This window comes from Episyrphus balteatus, chromosome 4, assembly GCF_945859705.1.
Source record: "Episyrphus balteatus chromosome 4, idEpiBalt1.1, whole genome shotgun sequence".
Lineage (NCBI taxonomy): Eukaryota > Metazoa > Arthropoda > Insecta > Diptera > Syrphidae > Episyrphus > Episyrphus balteatus.
The window spans coordinates 31,318,126-31,343,811 of record NC_079137.1 but is presented as its reverse complement, the minus strand read 5'-3'; the positions used below and the strand labels follow the sequence as shown (position 1 = coordinate 31,343,811).

The window sequence follows — 25,686 nt, the reverse complement described above, 5'->3', positions numbered from 1 at the left end:
AGAAAAGAATATATAAAATATAATCTATTTGAAACACACAATTTTACTCATTTCATTTGTTGCACTTTGATAAAGAAAACAAAATACATATACACTGCAAAAATAAAATCTACTAACTTATAATTAATTAATAATAATGTATAATACAATTTGTTAAGGTTCTTGACTAAGAATTACTTCAAATTAATGAAGGTCTCAATGAAAAAAAAATAATATCCGAATAAAATTTTAATCAAGTTCTTTTTCAATAAAAAAAATTTCATTTTCAAACGTTTTTAAAACAATTAATTATACCTAAACAACCAAATTACACTACATAACGTTAATTATTTTCATACCTAAGAAACAAAAAAAAAAATATATATATATGGAACGAAAGAAGATGTTTGTCTTTTATCATTATCGAGTATTAAATAAAAACAACAGCATAATTATCAAGTGGATGTGCGAGTTTATGTTTCTTTTTGTGAATTTTTCAGATCTTTACAACAAATAATGGACTCGTCATAATAGTCGATTGGCTTTTCTAACGACAATCTTTAGGATTACAAATTCTATTCTCCAATACGTAAAGCTCATTACAGATTTAAAGTTTGTCGCCTGAGTAACTTAGCTTTGAAGCCTCAAATCAGGGAATGTCCTTAAGGTTTTTGAGGCCCAGTTTTTCAGTGCGGAGTTAAAGTTAACTCTGAGTTAACTTACCGATTTCGATGAGTTATGTAACTCTGGATCTATCTTAAAATTGATCTTACCGTTTAACTTTTGTTGCGATAAAAGTCGATCGAATCGATAAATATCTGTTGTGGTATTCGGCCCTAGCGATTTCATACGCTTCGGACAGTTTTTACCTATCGGAGGTCCACCTCGAAGCATGATTTGTATGAAATCAGATAGTTTTATGTATTATGTATCTCTTTCGACAAAGATATTAACTATTGTTAATTATGAACTTGATTTGAGTCGATATCAAAATTATAAACACTATACAGATTCATACTACCACAATTCATTTGTGATGATCGACTATCAACAAAATTGACACTCGCCATAAGTTCTATTTTTTTTAATTCTAATTGAATGTACGATACGAATGCAATTCGTGACAAGGCCTATTGCACAACCTATTTCATTTGCAAAATTATCTCATTTGGGCTCTGATGAAAAAAAAAATCCGCGATGAAAAGCTGACGTAAGTCCATGGGTAGGTAAAACGATAGAGGCTAAATCGAAAACAATCAGCCTTATTGTGGGTTTCACGTGAAAATTATTCCACCCGACCCGAAATATTTTTTTTCGCCCGAAAAGAAAAGCTATTGCGAATTTCAGCCGAAGGGAATAAGCATTTTTCGTTAAAGGTTTCTTATTCATCGCCAAAATTTAAGTGAGAAAAGAACCTGTTGATTACCTCGCATATTACCTATACGAGGAGTTTTAGGGACGTGAACAACTTTTCTCCCGGACCTCATAATATGGGAAAAGTGAAATTGTATTTTTCCCGGATTTTCAAAACGATCGACTTCGTATTAAATTATGCCCATTGTCTTTTTACGAACGTAAGCCAAAGATCCCAATTTTCATAGTAAAGTCTTATTCGACTTTTGTAGTGCGGAGTATTGTGCAGTGGATACAGTAGAAAGAAGACAAATAAAATTGAGAATTGCGAAACGATCACGATCTTCATATTTTTTAAACGCACAGCAAGTGCAAGACATACCCTTCGAAAAAATTTATTCACCGAGTTAAGTTTTAAGTCATCCACAAGTAACAAGAAATCTATCGTAGAAAAAAATTAATACTAGTTTAATTAATTAGAGTTCCTTAAAGAAAATCCATAGTAATAATATTAATTAATTTCTTATGTTTTGGGATATGGTGAGAAAAAGTTTCCCAGATAATGTTTTCTCTTTTTCAAACATGGGAACGTAATTACGCTCAAGAGCTACCTTGTAATTTATTGGTATCGGCAATACATTTTTCATAGGAATTGAGCACCTTCAAGTTTGCAGATATGTAAAATAAAAACAAAATTAAAACCAACAGCAATAACTTAGAACAAAATTCATTTATTTATGATTCTAAAAGTTTTGGTTCTTTTATTTGCTCGTCAGTTGCTTTGTCTTCAACATCGACTTTTTGCTTCTCTGTTCCATCAACATCTTCAGTTTCTGCTTGCTCTTTAGTTTCTGTGCTTATTTGTTTGTCGTTTTCATTTTTTTCTTGATTGTTTTGGCTACTTTTATCAGTATTCAAACACGTATTTAAAGTCTCATTCTGAATAGGTTCATCTTCATTGCGAATATCATTTATATCATCTTTGGGAGCTGGGCCAGCAGTATCCTGACATATCTCTGAATCATTTTCTTTCTTCTCTAGAGCTTCTTCATCCTCATCCTCGTCGTCGTCAGTATCAGTATCATTCGGTTTCTCTGTTTCGTCCGATTTGGGAACTTTCGGCTTTTTGGCGCGTTGTTTTTTCTTCAATCGTTTAGCACGTTTCTTGGCTGTTTTGGCGTCAGCTTCAAGTCGATTCTTCTCCAATTTTGACTGGTATTCATCGTCCAGTTGCTCTCTTATGCTCTTTGCATGGATACACTTTTGCCGAGCATATTCTTTGCGTCTAAGATGTCGATACACATGAAACTCTCCAGATCCTGCTCCAGCACTTGAGCCCATCACATTACGCACAAATGACGGTACTGTTTGCATGTAATCTTTTTCTCTAGGACTTTCAGGTATTATGACTGGTTTGTCCTATAATAAATTAAAGAAAAAAATAAACTTTAATGGAAGGCAAGAACCATAAATTATATTTACGTACTGGGTTTTTCATAAGTTTTTCTAATTTAAGACGTTGCAAATCAGTTGCACTTTTAATAATAGGTCGCTTTTTTTTCTCCTCCTCATTGTCGTTGTCAGCATTATCCTTTTTGTGTTTTGATGTTCTTTCAACAAGGTTTTGCATATTGTTTTATTTAAAAAATTAACAATTTATTTTAGAAAATAAAGAAATCGTTTACTACACAAAAATAAATTGACATATAATAATCTATTTTTGACGTTTATGATAAATCGGAATGAATTCGAAACGAAACAGAGCTCAACAAACTGTTTCGAAGTTGAAGTCGTTTTCCGAAAAGAAGTGATCTCAATTTTCAAAATTAAAAATGGAATGAATATGCAACACAAAGAAAAAAATCTCGAAATCATCGAACAAAAACAGCTATTTTGTCAAATAAACGTCAAAAAAATAAGAAAACATAAAACTGAGGAACGAATCCAAAAAAAATTTCTTCTCAGAAATCTCCAAAGTGCAGAACGCTCAGCAGAAATTTTTTGTCTCAATTAAAAAATCTCTGAGCCCTCAGAAATCTCTCTTTGTGCCTAGCTACACAGTGATTTTTCAATCGATTGAAAAATCACATGAGGTGGCTACACACTAGGGGTATTTTATTTTTGCAATAGGGTTGGGGTATACGTATAGCAAAAGTGTAAAAGTGTAAACAAATTTTAGTCTGTATATTTGGTTGTTTTATTTTAAGAAAATGTTACACTTTTGCTCTTTTACAACGATACAAGACCATTTGCATCGAATCGTGAATACCCCTACTGTTTGTGCCCAATCACGTTCCACTTTTTCATTTTCTAGGAACATTTTCATTGATGGCTGTCATCAACAAGCGTGTTTATTTACAGCTAAAGAACCGGACTCTCATTGAAAAACGAAGACAGCGACCCCTATCCATGCATATGGCGTTACAATGTATTAGGTATAGGAACAAGCACTCCATATATTATATCCTCTAATGCCCGTCGTACACTACGTGCACAACTATTTCAACCAACTTCTTATTCAACTCATCAATTGGATAAGCAATTTTATAACCTCGTACACTAGTGCACAAACTCACGTTCTTCACGTTGAGCAACAAAACTAGATGTAAAATTGAATAAAACGCGTTGGGGGCCTCCTAAACCTAGGGCCAGTTGTACAAATATTTAATCCGTGGATCAGCAACTTTTATCTTCTGAAATTGGTAAGAAAACTGAAGTTCAGCACTGGTTCAAGGTTCATATTAGGTGTGTTTTTTATTACCACCGGTCTTAACTGAACAAAAAAAACGCAGTCGGGACTAAGCAATTTACATGTTAAATGCAACAACACTTTAGCCCCTTGGGCTGAGTTGTTTAGCCCGGAGAATTCTCTGGGCTTAACTTTTTCAACAGATTTAAATCTGTGCTACCAAATTAACTTGTTCGTAAGTTGTTTAGAATTTGTTTAAAAACATCAAAACTGATGTTTGGAATGACAATTATTATTTTAAATATTTATTTAACAGTTAGTTAAACTTTTTTTTTTCAAAAACAAACAAGAAACCCCAAAAGCGAAAAATATGACAACTTTATATTTTTTTGTGTCAGCTGATTTCGGAACATTTAGTATGCAGTGCTTCCAATTTTGCTCGCTAAGCCCCGAGGCGTTTTTTATAACCAGTTAAGACCGGTGGTAATAAAAAACACACCTATTATATAGAAATAGCCACATTCATGCTTGAACCGAAGAAGGGTTAAATTTCTGAACCAAGGCTGATCCACGATTGTACAACTGGCACCTAGTGGATCAACTCCATCAATTGTTGAACACACTCGTACACCTGGTTTATCAACTTCATCAATTGTTGGATACCTTCGTACACCTAGTTGACCAACTCATTCAATTATGGAACAGCCTCGTACACCGGTTGATAAACTTGTTGGATTTTGGGGAAAAAAATCGTTCCTCTAGTTTATCAACTGCGTTCTCGATGTAGTTGCTGAACGAGTTGATAGACGAGTTTATACCCTCGTACACATAATCAAAAATTGCTTGTTGGACAACGCGTTGAATATAATTGGTGTCGGTAGCTTTTCAAATATATGTAATTTTTACTTCTGTTGCACACATTTTTTGCGTCCACGCACCTGATTTCTATATACATATATTTTATTATTCTTTTAGTATTTCCTCTCAAAAAAAAATAAAATGCACAACTGGGTCGCACGTACTTGCTCTAATGCTTGGAAAAGTAAAAATGATTGAAAAAATTGAACTTTTTTAATTCAAATAATTGAACTTTTTTTTTAATTCAAAAAATAATGTTTTTAACATTAGAATTACTAAAACGTTTCTGTATAAAAATGTTCATTCACATCGGTGGTGTCGCTTAGGACAGACATCAAGAAAACGGTTCTATGGCAAGTACCTTTAATACCTGTCCAAAACTTTGATTTGTATGCATTTCAAAAGTACGATAAAAATTGATCAACTCGAACAACGTACTCAAATTTCGTTGCATCCAACGCAACGCACAACATACAGTTCCGCATTTACAACAACGAGTTGGAACAACAATGTGCAACACATTATCGGGAAAATGTTGCTCAACGCGTTCATTGAGGATTTCCAACGAGCAACTCGAGCTCGTACACTACTCGTATACTTGTTGAGAAACTCGTTGAGCAACGTTCTCCAACTCGTTCGTTGAATATAATTGAGGACACCGTACACTAGAGTTGAATGCGTTGATATCGAAATTGATGCGTTGAGAGCATAGTGTACGACGGGCATAAGGTCCAATGACGTTCCAATTTACATTTTCTATTAAAATCCTTAAGCTGCGTCCACATTATGTTGATTTGTGATGATCAACACGCTTGATCAACAAAGTGATGGAGTAAATGTGGACGTGTTGCTCAATAGCTCTGCTCTACATTTTTATTGACCCGAACGCAACCTGATTGAAGGCGTTAAGATCAAAGAATGTTGCAAATTTTCCAGCTTGATGACAGTGAAATGGCAGTTGAATTCAAAAATGACATTTCACTGACATTCAACATCAACAATAACACGTCCACACTCAACTCTGAGGGTGTGGACGAATAGCATGCTGGTAAACAACTTAAAAAAAACATTGGCTGCGTTCCTTTGGAAATATTTATCTACTGCTTAGTACTTAAAGCTGGGGTCGAACTACGGCATACTTTCGTTATCGTATGGTTGCTATGTGTCTCTATCTTTTTGTTTTGATTAAATAGAGAGAGAAATAGTCAAAACGTTAACGTATGATCGTAATCGTGTGCGGTGATACGACCCACAGTACACATAATAAGGTAATATATTCCGAACGTTGTCAAAATTTGTTTGTCAAAAATGGGCACCAATCTGTCAGGTCGGCCTTTAATTTTTATATTTCAATCGCAGTAAACAGAAAATTTGTTTTTGTTTTAATTTATAAAATGTCATTTGAAAAAATTATAAATTGAAGTAAAAACAATTTTCTTCTTATTTCTTCGCGGAAAATGGTCGATAATTGTTGAAAAATTAGTGATGTGCGTGGTTTTTCGGTTTTTGTGTATTTCTCGTCGGTAATTTGAAACAATTAAGAATTCGGTAGCTGACATTGGTCGCCAAATTGTCATGTTTTGACAATTTGGCGACCAATGTCAGTTCGGAATATACTACCTTTTTATGTGTACTGTGGATACGACCCCTGTGCCTACGTTCTGTAACTTAGTCGAGAACTTCTCGCATCGAAAAATTTTAAAACAAAAATTCCATACGTTTCTCTATTTGGAAAAATAACCTGTGTCTGTAACTCGATGTTCGAAGCAACCCTGTAAATTTTTTATTCCATTGGAATTATTGGAAACTGTCAAATAGGGAAAATATTTGTACCTTTGGCCATCAAAGGTCATATAGACATAGTTTTACAATAAATATCTCAAGGCTCGGTAGTCCGAAGGTAGAGCAGTCGGTCAGCGAGTGGAGGGTACCAAGTTCAAGTCGCAGTTAGGGCATGTAATTTTTTCTTTTTTTTTTCTTTAATATTCTTTTTTTTATTTTAAAAATTTAAGTGATACAAAAATAAATTACCGTGAACACTTTTACTTTTAACACATCTCACATTTAATGCAAGATTATCAAATTTTTTTCAAATATCTTACTTTCTCGCATCCTTTCTGCTTGTGAGTAATTTTGGCAGTTCAATCGAGAAATTATCTCGATAATTTTCTTACAGACACAGTTTTATTCACATTTTTCCAGTCTGTCAAGCATTTTGATTCAGAAATGTTTCAAGGCGAGAAAAATTTGTTTATAGAAACAAACAAATGTGAGAAAATGATTTTTGTGTCGATTCACATAATTTTTGTTCCGATTTGCGTGTTTCATGCGAGAAATTTCTCGATGCGAGAGTTACAGAATGTAGGCACTGTTTTGAACTACTTTTTCAGTATAGCAAAAGTAGTTCAAAGTAGTTTTAAGTACTAAGCAGTAGATAAATATTTCCAAAGGAACGCAGCTATTGATTAACATAATGTGGATGCAGCTTTAAAGGCTTGGCCACACCGGAGGGTATGCGGTAGAGGTACGGGTAGCGGTAACGATATTTGTATGAAAAAAATTCCACATCTGAACGTTGATATGTCAGTTTGGAATTTTTTTCATACAAGTACCGTTACCTCTACCCGTACCGCTACCGCATACCCTCCGGTGTGGCCAAGCCTTAAGGCTTGGCCACACCGGAGGGTATGCGGTAGTGGTACGGGTAGCGGTAACGATATTTGTATGAAAAAAATTCCACATCTGAACGTTGATATGTCAGTTTTTTCATATAAATATCGTTACCGCTACCCGTACCGCTACCGCATACCCTTCGGTGTGGCCAAGCCTTTATCCCAATTACCTACAACTTGACTGGTTAGGCGATTGAGAAATCAACGTGTAGCCAGGCACATAGGTTCATAATTTCTTCTACGTTTGCTGGTGCCGGGCTACACTGTGTAGCACTGGGTAGGCTTCAATGCCAAAAAAAGAAGTATAAAGCCTTAACTACATTGGCTCAAAAAGTGAAAAAGTACAAAAGTGAAAATTTTCAAACGCATTTTTGTATAGTTTTTCGGCCTGAAAAATTAAAACAAATGATGCAGAAAGCTTATTTTTTGGTCAAACAAACAAATTTTATACTCTTTTTCACAAAACAATTGCTCTAGCCAGAAAAAAAATATTTTCACTTTTGTACTTTTTCAAAAAGTGGTGAATGTAGCTAAGCCTTAACTTCAAATATTAGGTGTGTTTTTTTGTTTATCTATATAGATTTTGTGCAAAAAAACGACATCGAGATTTTTGGAATCCGTGTTAAAGTTTGGCAGCACTGAACATTAACTTTGACAACTGTCTGTCAAAAAGTTTGCTTTTGCTTTTTTATTTAAAAAATTAAAATTTAATAAAACAAAGCTCTAAACAAAATGAGAGAAAAAAAAAAAACAAACACAAAAAATCATAGAATTGTTCCTGTTTTACCTATGCTTACTTATGATGCCCAAGGAGATGACGAACAGAGATCGCTGCCACACATCGACAATGGTTTCCATTCCAAACTACCACCAGGAATTCTACCACATGGTTTGCCCACTATGAAGGAAGTTGCATCAGTCATAACACCACTTGAACACAAAAAAGAACCTGAAGAGAAAAATAAAGTAAGTGAATTTTTTCTCTCCTCTCTTTACATTAATTTAACATTTGTGCTTTCAGTTAAGGAACTATCGGAAGAACAAAAACAGATGATCATCTTGTCGGCGGACTTTCAAAGGTTTGTTTTACGCGCTGGACGTGTCATCGAAAGGGCTCTATCTGAGAATGTCGACATCTACACCGAATACATTGGAGGTGGTGATAGGAGTCAAACGATGAGAGGACACATGCTAGGTTGTCATTGAATCGAGATTTCCACGAAGACCGATGGTCTAAGAATCGATGCATCACTTCAATGGATTGGTCAACACATTTTCCTGAACTGGTTGTTGTTTCATATCACAATAATGAGGTTTGCATTTGTATTTTTTTCTACGATTCTATCTAAAACCCACTAACTTTTTTAAGGAGAGTCACAATGAACCAGATGGTGTTGTAATGGTCTGGAATACAAAATATAAAAAACAAACACCCGAAGATGTATTCCATTGTCAAAGTGCCGTTATGTCAACATGCTTTGCTAAATTCAATCAAAACCTTATACTCGGTGGAACGTATTCCGGTCATATTGTATTATGGAATAATCGAGTGGAAAAGCGCACACCCATCCAGAGGACCAGAGGACACCTCTAAGTGCAATACTGCACATACGCATCCAGTGTATTGTTTGCAAATGGTTGGCACACAGAATGCAGACAATGTGTTATCGATCTCATCCGATGGCAAGCTTTGCTCATGGAGTTTGGATATGTTGTCGATGCCGCAAGATACACTGGAATTGCAGCCACGGCAATCGAACCCAATTGCTATCAGTTGCATGTCCTTTCCATCGAATGAGATTAACAATCTGGTTATGGGTAGTGAAGATGGCAATGTTTATTATGGTAAAAGTTTGTTGTGATTTTCCATTTGCTTATAAATAAATTGTTTTTTCTACTCAAGCTTATCGACATGGAATACGTTCGGGTGTGTCTGAAGTCTATGAGAAACATTTGGGTCCAGTGACGGGAATATCAACTCATCCAAATCAATCTACAACAGATTTTGGTGATTTGTTTCTTACATCGTCCATTGATTGGACAATTAAGTTATGGAGTCTTAAGGTGAAATTTAATATCTACTATAACGACCAATATGTATTACATTTTTTGTATTTATTTGTAGGACACTAAACCATTATATTCATTTGAAGAAAATTAAAATTATGTTATGGTCTCCAATTCATCCCGCCTTGTTCGCTTCTGTCGACGGCAGTGGTCGCCTTGATTTATGGAATACCGAAGTGCCCTCGGCATCGGTGATTGTTTTTTTTTTTGTTTTGTGTATGTATGTATGATAATGAAAATTAGTAAAAGAGTATTTACTGAGTAGGTACCTACTTATGAAAAAAAAAAAAAACATGAAACAAAAATGTTAAATGTTAAATAAATATATAGGTAAATTTTGTCAAAAGCTGAGTAATTCTTTCTTTGAGTATGTTATTTATTTCTAAAAACTAATACAAAGTTATGTGTTGAATTTTGTATGGAAACATTTTGTAAGTCTGATGTAAAAGTGCAGTTCCGAGATTATGCAGTGAGGCGCGCACAAATTTGTTCATTTAATTTTCATATCGGATTGTCAGATAAATCTTAATGAGAAAAAGCAAAACGGATTACGTTTTAATTTTGCAATTTGCAATTTAATAATAAAATAACTTATTTCTAAGATACATTTAAAATTTTGATGGCACAAAGGGGGTCTAACGTTAAATAATAATGACAAAGTTATAAAATATAAACAAATACATGGATAAACTTAGTTTAAAAAGTCTGCTGTACTCGAGTTGTTCAGACCCGGATGTCCAGTTGTAGGGTTGGTTAAGTTGGGTTGGGAATCCATGTGTTTTGCCTTAATTCCTCCCTCTGCATAACTGTTTAGGAGGGGAAAGCAATTGCGAAGAAGATTCATGCAGATTTTCTCGGGATCTCGATGGGGGCTTTAGACCCATTTGTAGAAGACATGTCCTACAGAAACAAAACGACATCAATGCAGGCAGAGTACATAAGGAATATATCGAACCAAAAAAGGAGAATCAATAAAAATATTACCTGCAACCAATTGGGGAGCTAAATGATGCTCTGAAACAATTACCACTTTCAACATGCCATTTGTTTCCACACTTCACTTATCATGCACATGTCGTCCAAGTTTGTACGCAGTGAAGCGATCTCTTATAAAATGGTTTTTCATCAACGGGAGCTGAAGGATTTTTGGGTGTTGAATGAGCTGCATAATGCAATGTTAGGTTTGTCTTGCTTGTTGCTGTCTGCTGTTTGGGATGAAAAGTGTTTCCTGGGGGAATATTTTTCGGGAGGTATGTTTGTATTTGCTTTTCTTCGCAGCGCACATACATGACGTGTATCATTTTAAAAATGTAAGAGACTGTTTTTGTGGTGGGCATTCTAATGAGGCAATTTATTAACAAGAGCTTTGTTATCATTTATTCATGTTGATCGTCTAAGAATAGACGTTTTCGCAAACGATCGGGCATTCCAAGAGCATTTTACATTACATTTTGGCTGTGAGGGTTGAAGGTACCGACACGATTAAGACCCAAGCGCACAGTACACAGAATTCTTCTTTTGTGAAATAATTCCTAGAAAAAAAGATAAATACGCTAGCTCATTGTAAGAATAAATTCATTTACTTTCCATCTCCTTTTCAGGTTTTTCTCTTTAATTTTGGGGAAGATATCGCACTCTTGCAAACACGTGAATCCTAAAATTATTAAATTAAAAAAAAACCAAAGTTTATCGTACAATTTTCATATTTTTCCAAAAAATATGCTTATACTTACATTGATTTGTGTTGTTTGTTATTCCTAATTGAATTCAATTTTAAATATTAAATTTTTTTTTGTCATATATCTGTCAACTGCAGCTGTCGTTTATTGGAATCTGACATTTAATAAGTGTAATGTACCTTGGCAGTACTGTTTTCTATCGAGAGAAAGTAAAATCTGGATAATTATCTGGATTTTTCAAAAATCTATACAGATAAAGTTTTTGTTGTAATTAACACGTAAATTGTTTTCATTTCAAAAATCTCGATGTCGTTTTTTTGCACAAAATCTATATAGATAAACAAAAAAACACACCTATTAGCATTTGGTTTTTCTGGCTAGAAACCTTTCCAGTGTTGGAGCTCCTTAAAATATTATACTGCCTTAATTTCTTATCCATACAAAAATTTTATTGCTGCACTTCGCTGACAGTTGCTATTTTTCGTTAAAATATTCCATTTCCATCGTGTTCTCAGTTCAGTAGAAATATTCCATTCCTTTCTCAGTTGTTTCTTTCTTGTGAATCGCTCAACACGGGCGAGTGAAGGAGTCCGCACACTGGTTCTAATTCTTCAAATAGAAAAAATTCAACTTGTTCAAATAGTTATTTTTTTTATTCTCTAAAAAAAAAACATAGTTTTTTCTATTTAAATCAAATCGATCCCGAAGAAAATCTTTCAATACTCGGTTCTAATATCTATTCAAGTAGTTTTGTATGATATTCAGTGAGTGTGTTGTGCTCTACAATAAAAAATTCATATTAATTAAAAACCAATTACATCGAATATAAAAATCATTTGTAAAAAACAATAATGGCATTAGAAACCGATGAAAATAATCCTCCAAAACCAAAGACAGGAGATAAGAATGAAGTTACCGGTGCAAAGTCTTCCAATAACTCTGTGGGAGCAACCAATGAGAACACCGATAATGGTGGCAAGAAAAAAGGTAAAAAAAAACTTCTACTAGGTGACCTCCTCTAGACACTTAAAAAAAGAAATCAAATTCCACTCCTTCGTTTTTAAATATTTTCCAATAAGAATGCATCATCCTTAAAGTGCAGGCTCCCTTTGATCATCAACATTCTTTTTATAATGAAGAAAATTTCCACATCTAGCCCCACAGGGAGAGCCACAGAGCAGTCATATAACACTCGTTACGTAATTTGATTTTCTCGTGTGTTTTTATGAAAGAAAAGTTTGTTCTATTCGAGCTGCCGGTCTTTTTTTTTTTTTGAGTTTTTTTCTTCTCACTTCTCAGATATGAATTGCAGTTGGTAGTTTTGTCCCAAATTAGACATAGCTCTTGTGGAATGACGTTTTTTAACCTATAAGAACATAAACACGTGCCATAGCTTATTACTTTGTTAGAAGCATGGTTATAATGCATTCGATGTCCTGAAAGGGTTATTGGTAATATTCTGTCTTGATTCGACTTGGAGATGAATGTTTTTTTTCCACTTGGAGCGCATACACACGTGACTTGATTTAATTTTGTATTTTGTCTCTTCTGTCTGCATTATTAGATAGTAGTTTTTTTTTTTTTTTTGATTAAAAAACAGACGAGAGAGAGAGTGGAAAGATCTTTTTCTGATCGAGTTCATATCACTCTTATCGTATCTAGAGGTACTCTGAATGTGCGTTTGTGTGAAGAGTATAAGTCCTACCTTTTTGTTATCAGTTTTGCTGAGTTCAAAGTGTCGAATAGCTAACTGCCTCTAGTTCACACTTGGAAAATCTAAAGATAGAGTAAAAAAATGTGTTTTTTTTTTCTATTTTAGTTGAAAAGAAAATGAACAAAAATTCTAGCTTCGTTTTTTTTTTTTTTGTTGATTATCTCTTCTTACTCGAACAACTTCATGTTTAAAAAAATGTAATTTTATGGATTTGATCGTTCTTATTGGGTAACAAAGTAACAATGTTGCCAGCTGATGAAACTTACAAAAAATTTATGTAAATGTTTTTAGCTGAAACATTAACACATACCTGTTTATGTATGAACAAAGTGCATGTTTTGATGAACGATTTATGATTAGCCTGCAAAAATATTTTGAAAATTATGTAGTGAAATTCAAATAGTAACAGACACAGAGCAAATAGTAAAATATGCATTTTATAAAATAGGTATTCAGTTACCAATTAATATTTACCTTTTAAGAGTTGATTGTAAAACATTTTTTTTTTAAATTATTCATAGCTTTAGTATTTAGTTTTAAATTTTGCTATCATTGGCTACTTCACTATATTCATGTCTAGCGTGTACAGCAGTTAGCTGGCTATACGATTCATAACATGACGAGAATAAAATACTTTATGTAGTGTTTGTCCTTTAAAAATTACTTGTATAATATTTTTTCCTCTGTTCTACTATTAATTGTATATAACCTTCTATAATATAAATAAGCTGCACCATGATCAGAGATTGATGTCCTTAGTTGGTTTCGTTCTATCAAAACTTTTTCCTTTTTTGAAATAAAGCTCTATAACACCTGTATGGCGGCTTGTACTATCACATCGTAACCGTGAACTATAATTTGGAAGGCATTTTTTGTATAAGTTATATTTTACATTCTTTTCAAAAAATTCAATCCATTCAATCAAAACAACTATTGGTAGATTTTCTCTTCAAATATAAAATTTAATTAAAGTTCAAGTCAAATGGCTAGAATACTTTGTTTATGTCGAATTACTTTAAAAGAAAAATGGTTGGAAAGCGATTTTTTTCTTTGTTCAATAAATCATGCTTGACACATTGGTTACGACACGTAAATCGCATCGAGATCGATTTTTATTCGATTTTTTTCTTTTTAGAATTTCGACATTAAATAGATATATACCGTTCAAGATCGATTTTTATTCGATTTTATTCTTTTTAGGATTTCGACATTAGATAGATATATACCGTTCAATTGCGGTAATTTAATCATTTTTTTACAGGTGCTTATAGCACATTCAAACAAATCATTTATAAGCCATTCATTTAAAACATTGTTGGTATGTTGGAAATTATGTATCAGTCTAATAATGAAATAATATAACTTGCAACTGAACGGATTTTTTTTTATATTCATTCAATTGAGCGTGTTGCTTACAACTGATTAATTGGGTTGCCTTTTCAAAGCCGTTTTGATTTGATTGTTGGATATTGATTCTATTATCAACATCCGTAATCAATACTTACGTTTCATATACTTATATTTACTTTGTTATAATTTCAACTTTACAATATTTTCTAAATCTTTACTTTGACAAATCTGTTTTCTCTGTATAAATTAATTTGTTATTTTATTATTCATTCTACGTTAAACTATTGGATGTTAAATGATTGAAACTTGAATTTGAAGGAATTTTGAATTGAATTTTTAGACCACTTTTGACAGCACATAAATGCTTGATAAGAATCATTTGTTACATTTGCAAGGAATTGCAATATCTTTATTTCTGTATTATTTGTATCTTAAATTTAATTATACCTCAGTTGAAATACCTATTGTATTAACGAATTTTATCTAGCTTTAAGTGATAAATGCATGAATAAAAAAAAATTCTATAGTCACACACACCATTTTCAAAAAACACTTTTAAGGCATTCAGCTTTCATTGGACTTCAGTCTCATGGTTGTACGCCTTTAACCTAGGTCCCATATAATTTGGCCTCACAAACTTGGATTGATGTTTTTCAAGAATTAATGGGCTGCGCCACTGCAGGCGCATCAAATATAGCAAATATTGTCTTCTTAAACAAGTCCCTAGTGAATTTTCTATAATATGCACCTTTTCGAAACCAAATGGAAAAAATGTTCAATGTTCTGTGACGGTCATTCATGTGCCGTGAAAACAAATCCTAAATTTTCTCAATTTTTTCTTTTTAACCTTTAATTACGCTATTAACAATTGCATTCAAAAATTTAAACACCTGCATCAGTTTTATAGAAAATATTTCACTTTTTTGATCAACTAAGTTCTCAAAGATTTTACATAGAACATGTTCAAATTTCTCTGTGAAAATTGTAAAACATGATAAGAATATTCCATAAATATCGGAAACAAAAATATTTTTCTTAAAAAATCCGACTTTTGTAGATAATTTTTAAATGTAATTACATTTTTGTACCCTTTCAAAATTGAACTTGTATTTTCGCAGTAGTAAAGTGCTGATTTTTTAAAGGATAAAAGAAGTTTAATGAATACTTGAAAAGAAGTAGTTGATAGGCTACGTTTTACGAAAGTTTTATGATTGAAAATAGTGGAGAAACTTATTCTTTTGGTCTTTTGACCGGAAATATCTTTTGAATGGAAATGATTAATTGTGTTTTTTTTTGGCAAAGCTATCCGCAGTAGGATTTTACATATATAAACATTGAACAAAACTGTATATGCATGTATCAAGAGGAAGGAAAACGTAAACTTATGCATCGTAAAAATTCTATCCGCAGCTTTGTTAAGCTTTAAGGTTTGAGATTTATGTTTAAAAATCAAAAATAAAGGTTATCGGTTGAGATTTATTTTTTATTTTTTTAAATATCTCTCAATGGTTGAGATTTTTACAAAAAAATAAAAGGAAAAGGTCAACCTTTAACCGTTTTCGCTGAAAATAAATCAAAAATGGTCAATTCAAAGGAAAATGTCGAATATGTCAAGAATGTCTTTATATTGCAAAAAGGAAGGAATTAAATATGAAAAGGATGCTTTTTCTAAGTTTATGTATTAAATAATGTATGAACTAAATAGGCTCTCAAAGTTTTAGACCAAAGATTATATCTCTTTTCGTTTTCGCCCGCCCAACTTCAAACGGCTATATCTCGGAATTTTGAAAAAAATGAAAAAAATTTTGATGCCAAAAGGTAGCGGGGACTCTAACCTACATTTGGGTACAACTTGGGTACAAACCGGGAGAACTTTAATGTCAAAAAAAAGTTAAGCCCGATTCTGAAAAAATAGGCACGATGTGGCGGTTTAACATGGAAGATGATTTTTTAAAAATCTGCAATGTGCAAAGCGTAGGCCCATGACACAAGCTATCATTTGGCTACACTCCCAAAAATTGCTCTCAAGCGGCTTAGCTTCCAGGAGCGTTCAAAGATTCGGGGATTTTTCGAAAAAAAATTTTACCCCAACTTTCAAACGCGATTTTCTCGGAATTTTGAAAAAAAAAACGAGAAACCGGATTATACCACTATCGGATAGCTGAGAATATAAGCTTTCATATGGTACCACTCCCATGTCTCTAGGAATTGATACATTTGCAGATGAGATTTATTTTTTTCTCTCAGCGATAAATCTCACTGGTTGACTGAAACAAAAAAATAAAGGTTATTTTATGACCTTTATTGAAAATGGCGACAAATAAGAGTTATTAAGGAACCTTTCAAAAGGTTGAGATTTATTTCTGATCTCTGGTTTGAAGAAATACGCTGTAGTGGTATAGGCATTAACTTGAGGTATATGCAGAGAGGCAGACAAAATCGTTACCCAATAATTACATACATATCTCGAGCCCGATTGTTTTACAAATTCCTTAACTTGCAATATAGTACCCTCTTAAATAAATGTTTACAGAGCGATAAAAGTTCTTCTGCGTTCCATGGATCACCGAGAAAATTTTTTTTTCGAATGCGGTTAATAGAACGTTTGTCAAAATACTTTTGCCACTCATAAAAATAGCACTTCTTACACAAAAAAGCAACATGAAGCATAATACCACTCATATGACTGACTTTTATCATCATGAGATTTATCATACCAAAACATATTTATTAAATAACTGTCAACTTCGCACTTTTTTCTTTAACCGTCAAAGATTATTCTCATCTCACATGGAGAAATGTTCATTTTACCAAAATACTTATTTAAATGATTGTATTAATTTTTTTTAATGTTTAATTGTTTGTTTTTAAAATAAAAAAATTAAATTTCCCAGCTTTTTCAGAATTCATTTTGTTATACATTTTATGGAGGTAGATGACTGACTTAAAATTAATTTATGGAATGAAACACATGAAATCAAAATGAATTAATCGCTTCAATATTCTATCTCTTTCGTGTTATCAAGAGATTACTGTGGCTAATTTATACTAGCTACAATTTTTATACTAGCTACTGTTTATACACAGATAAGACAATTTTTAGTTAATCTGAGTATAGTGAGCGAGTGTCTTGGAAAATTATTATCTAGGAAACAGTTGAGAATATTCTGTGTGTTGTATAGTTGATCATTCAAAATGCTGTATCTTCTTACTATGGGATTACAGTTATATCTGTTTAAAGATCTAGTGCTTATAACGTACTTTGATGCAGGTACCTAGCAGACATTTTATACAGCAAAATGTAAAGTGTTTGTTTTTTTTTTTCTAAAATGTTCTTTTTAGTAACAATTTTTTTTTTTTAATTCTTCACAATTTTTGTTCAACTGAGTGAGTCATGAATTTAAATAGCCTTGATTTGCATGCCGTCGCAGTGCCTTTTAGGCGATAAGATTATTATAAAATCGACAATTGCTCTGCGACTCTATTTCGGAAAAAGCAAATTTTCAATGTGTATGACCATAAATAAATAAGTTAATTAAACTCCAACAAAACTTAATAAACAATTCGTTTATAGTATCGTTATGTGATCGGTTTCCACAAAACAAATCAGCTTAACCGATTCCAATTTTTTTTTACCAAAATCAGAAGAAGAATATCTTCAAAGAATTAAAAAAATAAGAATTTTAATTTAATTGATTACTAACTTAAAGTGGCGCTCACAGTCAATAATAAACCTCGGCTTCAACCAAAAGCCTGGAGGGTTTAGATTTTATTACATTTAATCCAGCTCAACTGCAGAAAAACGTTGAACAACGTCTGCTGGATTCAAATGCCAAATGTAATGATAATTTTCTGCAAAATCGAATAACTTGATATTTAAAAAAACGCATGTTTATCTATATTTAACAATTAGAAAACAGTTTTATATCAAAAGATCCGAAATGAAACAACTACGGTATAAGCGCATTGAAATGAACTGTGTGATGTGCTCATTTTATCTTTTGAAAAGCCATTTTATTTTTCCATTTATTGTAGACAACGAATGCTTCCGCTGCATAATTGATTTTTCTCATGACGAATGGTCACACTCATTCTTGACATTAAAATACTTAACGTATCGATACAAAGGACACCAACATTGGTACTTAAAAACTCTTCTCGTCAGAATATCTTAAAAAATCAATAATAATTTCTTATAATCAAGTGCGGTGTCCTTGACTTGACTATAAAAGAGATGAAATCAAATTTATTAATGCATAGAATTCTAGCATTTGAACATTGTCTCATGTATTTTTGTATTGATATAAATACTTATGTATGTACATTCATACATAAACACAAAGTGTATAGTTTTGATTTCTTATCTATGGAGTGAGGAAGCCAAACTGATTTCCATTCAACATACTCCTACTTGCTTTAACATAGAACAAAACAAAATACATTCTTTCTTGAACCCTATTACTAGAGAATTATGGCTTCAAAAAATAGAAAACAAAAAATCAACGATTAACTGATAACCGTTTGACACACATTAAGTATTCCCTTCCATTCATAAAAAAAATTCCATTATAGATGAGATTTGCATTGGAAATAAAATAAACTTAAAATACTAATTTTGTTTTCTTATTTTAAAAAGGTAAAGGTTCGAAAGCTGGAAATGGAAACAAAAATAATGATAATACCCTAACTAATGGTCATTCTGCAGCTGCAGCAACCGAGTCCAAGACCGATAAAACAACAACCGAAATAAATGCCAACGAACCAAGTAGTACAGATAAAAAACCCGAAAAGGAAGATGATAGCGGCGGTGATGACCGTTCAGAGGAAAGTATTGACTTGGACATGTTGCATGACAATGGAATTACAGTACATATTCAAAGTCCTGGTGCTGAATTACTCTCTATACAACTATCAAGTATGGAATTGGTACAAGAAATCCATCAGTTATTAATGGATCGTGAAGATACATGTCATCGGACATGTTTTTCTCTTCAACTCGATGGTGTTACCTTGGATAATTTTGCAGAACTAAAGAACATCGAAGGTTTGAAACATGGCTCAACTGTCAAGGTGGTGGAGGAACCTTATACAATGCGTGAGGCTCGAATTCATGTACGCCATGTTAGAGACTTATTAAAATCCATGGACCCGGCTGATGCCTATAATGGAGTCGATTGTAATTCCTTGTCTTTCCTGCATACAATCACTCAAGGTGACTTGTTGGAGAAGAAAAAATCCCGACCCGATAGTGTCGATTGTACACCACCAGACTATATAATGCCTGGCTCGAAAGAACGTCCTTTGTTGCCACTGCAGCCAGGTGCAAAAACATCTAAGGGTCCTCAATCTTTGAAAGTACTAACAACTTCGGCATGGAATCCACCGCCTGGTCCGCGCAAATTGCATGGCGACTTAATGTATTTGTATGTTATCACCATGGAGGACAAACGTTTCCATATTTCAGCCTGTCCAAAGGGTTTCTACATTAATCAGTCAACCGATGAAGTCTTCAATCCTAGACCGGACAATCCGAGTCATTTGTCGCACTCATTAATTGATTTATTATCTCAGATCTCGCCTTCGTTTAAGAGGGCATTCTCTCAAATGCAGAAAAAACGCACCCTTCGACATGCATTCGAAAGGGTTGCTACACCCTACCAAGTTTACACTTGGTCTTCACCACAATTAGAGCACACCATTGATGCCATAAGAGCCGAGGATGCTTTTTCATCTAAACTAGGGTATATCAATTTGATTTTCATCTTAAACTACAATTTAAATTGACAATTTATTTTACAGTTATGAAGAACATATTCCTGGACAGACACGAGACTGGAACGAGGAATTACAAACAACACGTGAACTTCCGCGCAAAACACTGCCCGATCGTTTGTTGCGAGAGCGTGCTATTTTCAAAGTTCATGGAGATTTTGTTATTGCCGCCACACGAGGTGCTATGGCAGTAATTGATGGCAATGTTCTGGCCATAAATCCTGGTGAAGATCCAAAAATGCAAATGTTCATTTGGAATAATATTTTCTTCTCTCTGGGCTTCGATGTGCGCGATCATTACAAAGAGCTCGGTGGAGACGTTGCTGCTTATGTAGCGCCCCGAAACGATTTGCACGGAGTTCGTGTGTATAGTGCAGTTGATGTCGAGGGACTTTATACGCTCGGTACAGTTGTGATTGACTATCGTGGATATCGTATCACAGCTCAATCAATAATTCCGGGAATTCTCGAACGTGACCAGGAACAATCAGTTGTTTATGGTTCAATTGATTTTGGAAAAACAGTCCTAAGCCATCCAAAATACTTGGAATTGCTTCGTAAGGCCGCCAAGCATCTAAAGATTTTGCCTCACTCTGTCCTAAATGAAAAAGACGAGGAAGTTGAATTGTGTTCTTCAGTAGAGTGCAAAGGAATTATTGGCAATGATGGGCGTCATTATATTTTGGATCTTCTGCGTACCTTCCCACCAGATGTGAACTTTTTAAAAATCGAAGGTGAAGAACCCAGTGCTGAATTAAAAGCCATGGGATTCCCTATCGAACATAAACATAAACTATCTTGTCTGCGTCAGGAGCTTTTGGAATCATTCATCGAAGATCGTTATGTCAACTTCATTCGAAATGCAGCTCAACATTTGCAACTGTTAAATGCTAATAAAAAGAAAGCTGAAGCAGCAGCAACTCAAACAGATGCTAACAAGAACCAACCTGCTATTGAAGATAAGAACAAGGATGAAGATAAAGCACAAGATCAAGCAATCGAAAAAGTCACCACCGAAGAAATCAACGCTAATGCCTCAACAGAGGAAGCTAAAAAATTGACAGAAAGTGTAAACGAGACCAATGCTCACGATGAGAAACAAGCAGCTGAGGTTGTGAAACGGGCGTGTACAGCTGTTGGATCGCTTAAGGAATACGAGTTTGACTTCCGTTTTAATCCCGATGTCTACTCACCAGGAATCAAGCATGTGGACTCCGCCAATTCGCCCAATTCGCTTAAGAAACAAAAGCAATTGGTTAGAGATGCAGCAGAATTTCTGGTTCAAAAGCAAATTCCTGCATTTATCAAGGAGCATATGGATCATTTGTCGGCAGCTATTGATGGGTGCAATTTGACTGAAACATTACATGCTCGAGGCATTAATATTAGGTGAGCTACAATATTTATTTTGTAAGTAATTATTAATTAATTTAATAAATTTCAGGTATTTAGGAAAAGTAGCACAGCTACTGGGGCAGGTACCAAGACTTGAATACCTCTATCACATTGCCGTCCAAGAGTTGATTGTTCGTGCAGCTAAACACATTTACTACACATATATGCAAAATACTGAAGTCATGAGCTTGGCATCTGCAATAAGTCATTTCTTAAACTGTTTCCTTACCAGTGGACCTGTAACGGCACCAACATTGGGATCGGACGAGCTTCAAAAGACCAACAAGCGTCGCAACAAACGTAAAAATGGAAAGAATGCACTCTTTGGCAATGATAACAACGAATGGGCGCTCATAACACCTAAATCAATGTGGCAACATATTAAGCGTGAAATCAAAGCCTATTGGGATTTTGATTTGGAATGTGAAGATCAGAAATCGGTTATTGAAACTTACAAGTTGCAAAAAATTAGCATTCTTCGTGCATTCTCTTTGAAAGTTGGTATTCAAATATTGCTAAGAGAATATAACTTTGAATCACGCAACAAACCTACTTTCACCGACGAGGATATTGTTAATGTCTTCCCTATTGTGAAACATATTAACCCACGTGCAACTGATGCATATAATTTCTATACAACTGGTCAATCGAAAATTCAACAAGGTTACTTTAAAGAGGGTTATGAACTGATAAGTGAAGCGTTAAATTTGTTGAACAATGTCTTTGGAGCAATGCACTCTGAAAATGGACAATGTCTAAGGATGTTGGCTCGATTGAGTTACATCTTAGGAGATCCACAAGAAGCATTGGCCATTCAACAAAGATCGGTGATCATGAGCGAACGAGTAAATGGCATTGATCATCCTTATACTATTTTAGAATACGTATGTTTTGTTGTCTTTTCTTTTGAAAATGTATTTAAAATTCATATTTTTGTTTTCAGACACACTTGGCTCTTTATTGCTTTGCAAATGGACAAATAAGTACATCACTGAAGTTGCTTTACAGAGCAAGATATTTGCTTCTTTTGATTTGTGGCGAAGATCATCCAGAAATCGCACTAATTGATGTAAGTAATCATCTTCTTCATGAAGCGTGAGCTTTAGGAGCATTAATTTTATTTGTTATTCATTTTTATTATTTACAGAGCAACATAAGTTTAATCTTGCACGCAGTTGGAGAATATGAACTCTCCCTTCGCTTCATCGAACATGCTCTATCTCTAAACCTTAAATATTACGGAGCAAAATCAATGCATGTTGCTGTGAGTTATCATCTAGTTGCAAGAACGCAAAGTTGCATGGGTGATTTCCGATCAGCGTTGACTAATGAAAAAGAAACATATTGTATCTACAAGACACAGGTAAATAACTATGCTCTTTCAATTTAGTATTTTGTATTAAATGGGTGTCATTTGTTTTTTCTTTAGTTGGGTGAAAATCATGAAAAGACTCAGGAATCATCACAGTGCCTACGCCTGTTGACACAGCAAGCCGTCTTCCTACAAAAGAAAATGAACGACATCTACTCCAATGGCAAGCTAACAACTGGGTTGCCACCAATTCACATTCAACCACCAACAATGGGTTCTGTATTAGATATGCTAAATGCAATCAATGGAATTCTATTTGTTCAAATCAGGTAAGTTCTATTCTTAACTGTTATTCTTCATATTCATAGTTATTTAAATATGTATAAAGATTAAATCAATTTGAATAATTATCTAATTTTTGTAAGACAAGCCGCATTTTAACAAACATGAGCCTGATAATATTATTAACCCTCTGTCGGCACACGGGTGCCACAAAAAAGTGTCTTTATAAGGGTGAAAATACCTTTTTTGAAATTGTGAATACAATATTCGAATTCCTCGGAAAATTCTACATCAATTTCATATATGATTCTCTATGAAATAGTGAGACAGAAAAAAGTTCTAGCGACATGAAAAAGTAAACACCAAATTCGCAAAAAAGAGGTGTGCCTACAGAGGGTTAAGTTTGAAACAATGGTTCCGCCGTTGTTTCACAATTTTGAGGCTTTATTCACGAACACCATCTTTAAAACTGGGGCGTCTTTTGATACTATTCAGGAATCGATTGATTCCTCGACTTAAAATGCTGCTCAGTTGGCCCACGTCAGAAAATGTGTTTCTTCAGATCCATTTAGTCTTTGGACATTTGATCTTTTTTTTTGTAACAGCAGATTTCTTGCGTGGGAGGAAACCGGTTCATAACATTTAAACATTTATCTATAGCACTACCAAAAATGAGAAAGCCAAAAAATTCCTTCGAACAAACGTTTTTGTAACAGAAAATGTTATCTATGCCTACATTTTGTATGTTTCCATAATCTTTAAAACAACTCAAATATTATTTGCACTTTTTTTTTTAAATGGCGATGTATACAGTGAGATTAATATCTTTGATACAAACTTTACTCAAGTCAAATTTGTCCATAGTGTTATGTACCAACTCCTAATTATTTATACTCTCATTCTTTCCTCTGCGTTATGTTATTAGTTTGCAATATTGACGTATGTACATTTTTCACAATTAAAATTTTATTTTTTTTTTTTAATTAATAGTCAAAAAGACATCGCTAAAGTGCGCACGGAAATCGAAAAGCATTTACGAGACAGCGAACCAAATGAGACAACAGAAACATTAAAGAAACTAACTGCAATCACCGAAGATGAGACTGAAGCACCAAAGAAACTAACTAATGGTGATCTAGCCGCAGTAGCAGAAGCAGAAAAAGTTTCCACCAAAAACGACATTGTCGAGTCACAACCAGAGACACCAAAGCCACCACAACAAAGCAATGTCACTGTTAACAGTTGAATTAATTAAGTTTAGTTATTTTAATATTCTAAGAGTTAGAATACAAAATGTGCGGATGTGAAAAGAAATCTTACTTTTTGCATCTTTTATAAACTCTATTCTTAAAAATTAAAAAAAAAAAAACAAATATTATATACCTACCCTAAAAATTAACAAAAAAAAAAATCATTACACCACAAGCAGTAATTTAGAATGAAAATAATAGCAATTAGGTTATTGTAAAACGTATCATAAAAAGAAAAGAACAAACAAAAATAAAAAAAGCTTGAAGATAAAAAACAAAAAATCTTTGACAAATTAAATCAATAAGGTATAGCTGAGAAGTGTAAACGTAACCAAAAATGATCTTAAAACGCATCGGAATTTTTTTTACAAACAATAAAGAGTAGGTTTATACAATAAGCCATTATTTTCGCGTGCTTTTACGAAATAAAATGAACAAAATATAATAAGTTCGTATAACGAAAAAATATACATATATAAAAAAGGAATAGCAACGGTTTCCTTTTTATCCAATACGCTAAAGTGCAATTGTTTTTGTTTCTTTTTTTTATTTAACAAACAAATGAATAAAAACTAATCGAAAATCGATGCATAGCATAGTTACAATTATTTGCTACACCACAAATCAAATTAGGCGAAATTAAAAAATTGTTTGATATAAGCTATTTGTTTTTTAATGCCAAAGTGACACTCGAATCGAGTGGGTTTTTGGCTTTAAAACGATAAAAAGCTTGTATCGAATGTTTAAATATTTCGCCAATGTCATTAAAAAAAGCCCTTTTCTAAGCAAATTAAACTAACAAATTGAAATGTTGGTGATTCTTTTTAAACAAAAAAAAAAAAACAAAAATCATTAGGATCACAAACATTTAAACAAAACAAATACATAAATAATCACATTTAACAAAACAAAAATTAAATAAAATATAAACTACAAAACAAGAACAATAATCATTAATTTTAAATAAATATAGAAATTGATCTTGTTATTGTTAAAACTAGTATGTAGCATTATATTGTTGATTGTTTTTATTTTCTTTTGTTTTATTATTAAAAATAAAAATTACAGTGAGGTCATAATACATACACGTTCATGCATCTTCATTATATTTTATTTTATAAAACTAATTAAATGATGTCTCAGTTTATAATAAAAAAAAATAAATGGAAAAAATTGATTACGAAAATAAAAACTGTTTTGCATAATTTTAATTATCTATCTATTATTAGAAAAAAACATCTTCGGCAATTTGGTTTGTAGATAGCATTAAGTTTTTAAATTAACAAAAAAAAAAAAAAACAAAATGTATCGTCT

At 33.2% G+C, this 25,686-nt stretch overlaps 2 protein-coding genes, 1 long non-coding RNA gene and 1 pseudogene across 5 annotated transcripts; 2 read left to right on the top strand and 2 right to left on the bottom strand.

The window, feature by feature from the left end:
- Positions 1-2,043: 2,043 nt before the first annotated feature.
- On the bottom strand, positions 2,044-3,055 carry LOC129920321 (PRKR-interacting protein 1 homolog). Its single transcript, XM_056001662.1, has 2 exons — positions 2,819-3,055; positions 2,044-2,751 (listed from the first exon to the last, which is right to left on the bottom strand). The coding sequence occupies exons 1-2, from the start codon at positions 2,960-2,962 to the stop codon at positions 2,068-2,070; spliced, it is 828 nt and encodes a 275-aa protein (XP_055857637.1). The 5' UTR covers positions 2,963-3,055; the 3' UTR covers positions 2,044-2,067.
- A 5,285-nt stretch (positions 3,056-8,340) lies between these two features.
- On the top strand, positions 8,341-9,870 carry LOC129919192 (cytoplasmic dynein 1 intermediate chain-like; annotated as a pseudogene).
- Positions 9,871-10,165: 295 nt separating this feature from the next.
- Positions 10,166-11,633, bottom strand: LOC129918639 (uncharacterized). The gene is made up of 4 exons (XR_008772979.1): positions 11,352-11,633; positions 11,202-11,272; positions 10,603-11,150; positions 10,166-10,518 (listed from the first exon to the last, which is right to left on the bottom strand). It is a non-coding gene; the product is annotated as an uncharacterized LOC129918639 (long non-coding RNA).
- Positions 11,634-11,843: 210 nt separating this feature from the next.
- Positions 11,844-24,495, top strand: LOC129918010 (protein clueless). 3 transcript variants are annotated; one of them, XM_055998297.1, is made up of 8 exons: positions 11,844-12,284; positions 18,998-20,102; positions 20,161-21,522; positions 21,578-22,412; positions 22,472-22,597; positions 22,676-22,891; positions 22,958-23,169; positions 24,113-24,495. In XM_055998297.1, the coding sequence occupies exons 1-8, from the start codon at positions 12,149-12,151 to the stop codon at positions 24,366-24,368; spliced, it is 4,248 nt and encodes a 1,415-aa protein (XP_055854272.1). In that variant the 5' UTR covers positions 11,844-12,148; the 3' UTR covers positions 24,369-24,495. The 3 variants fall into 3 exon arrangements, with proteins under 3 accessions (XP_055854272.1, XP_055854273.1, XP_055854274.1); XM_055998298.1 differs by lacking the exon at positions 11,844-12,284 and adding an exon at positions 17,501-17,632; XM_055998299.1 differs by lacking the exon at positions 11,844-12,284 and adding an exon at positions 17,640-17,662.
- The last annotated feature ends 1,191 nt before the right edge of the window (positions 24,496-25,686 follow it).

What these genes read in the sequence shown, in the direction of transcription:
- LOC129920321 (XM_056001662.1), bottom strand. Translation starts at nt 2,962, where the DNA reads ATGCAAAACCTTGTTGAAAGAACATCAAAACACAAAAAGGATAATGCT. An exon ending in AAAAACTTATGAAAAACCCA is followed by an intron (nt 2,752 to 2,818) that starts GTACGTAAATAT and finishes AATTTATTATAG; the next exon opens with GACAAACCAGTCATAATACC.
- LOC129918010 (XM_055998297.1), top strand. Translation starts at nt 12,149, where the DNA reads ATGGCATTAGAAACCGATGAAAATAATCCTCCAAAACCAAAGACAGGA. An exon ending in GCTCGAGGCATTAATATTAG is followed by an intron (nt 21,523 to 21,577) that starts GTGAGCTACAAT and finishes AATAAATTTCAG; the next exon opens with GTATTTAGGAAAAGTAGCAC. An exon ending in CTTATACTATTTTAGAATAC is followed by an intron (nt 22,413 to 22,471) that starts GTATGTTTTGTT and finishes TTTTGTTTTCAG; the next exon opens with ACACACTTGGCTCTTTATTG.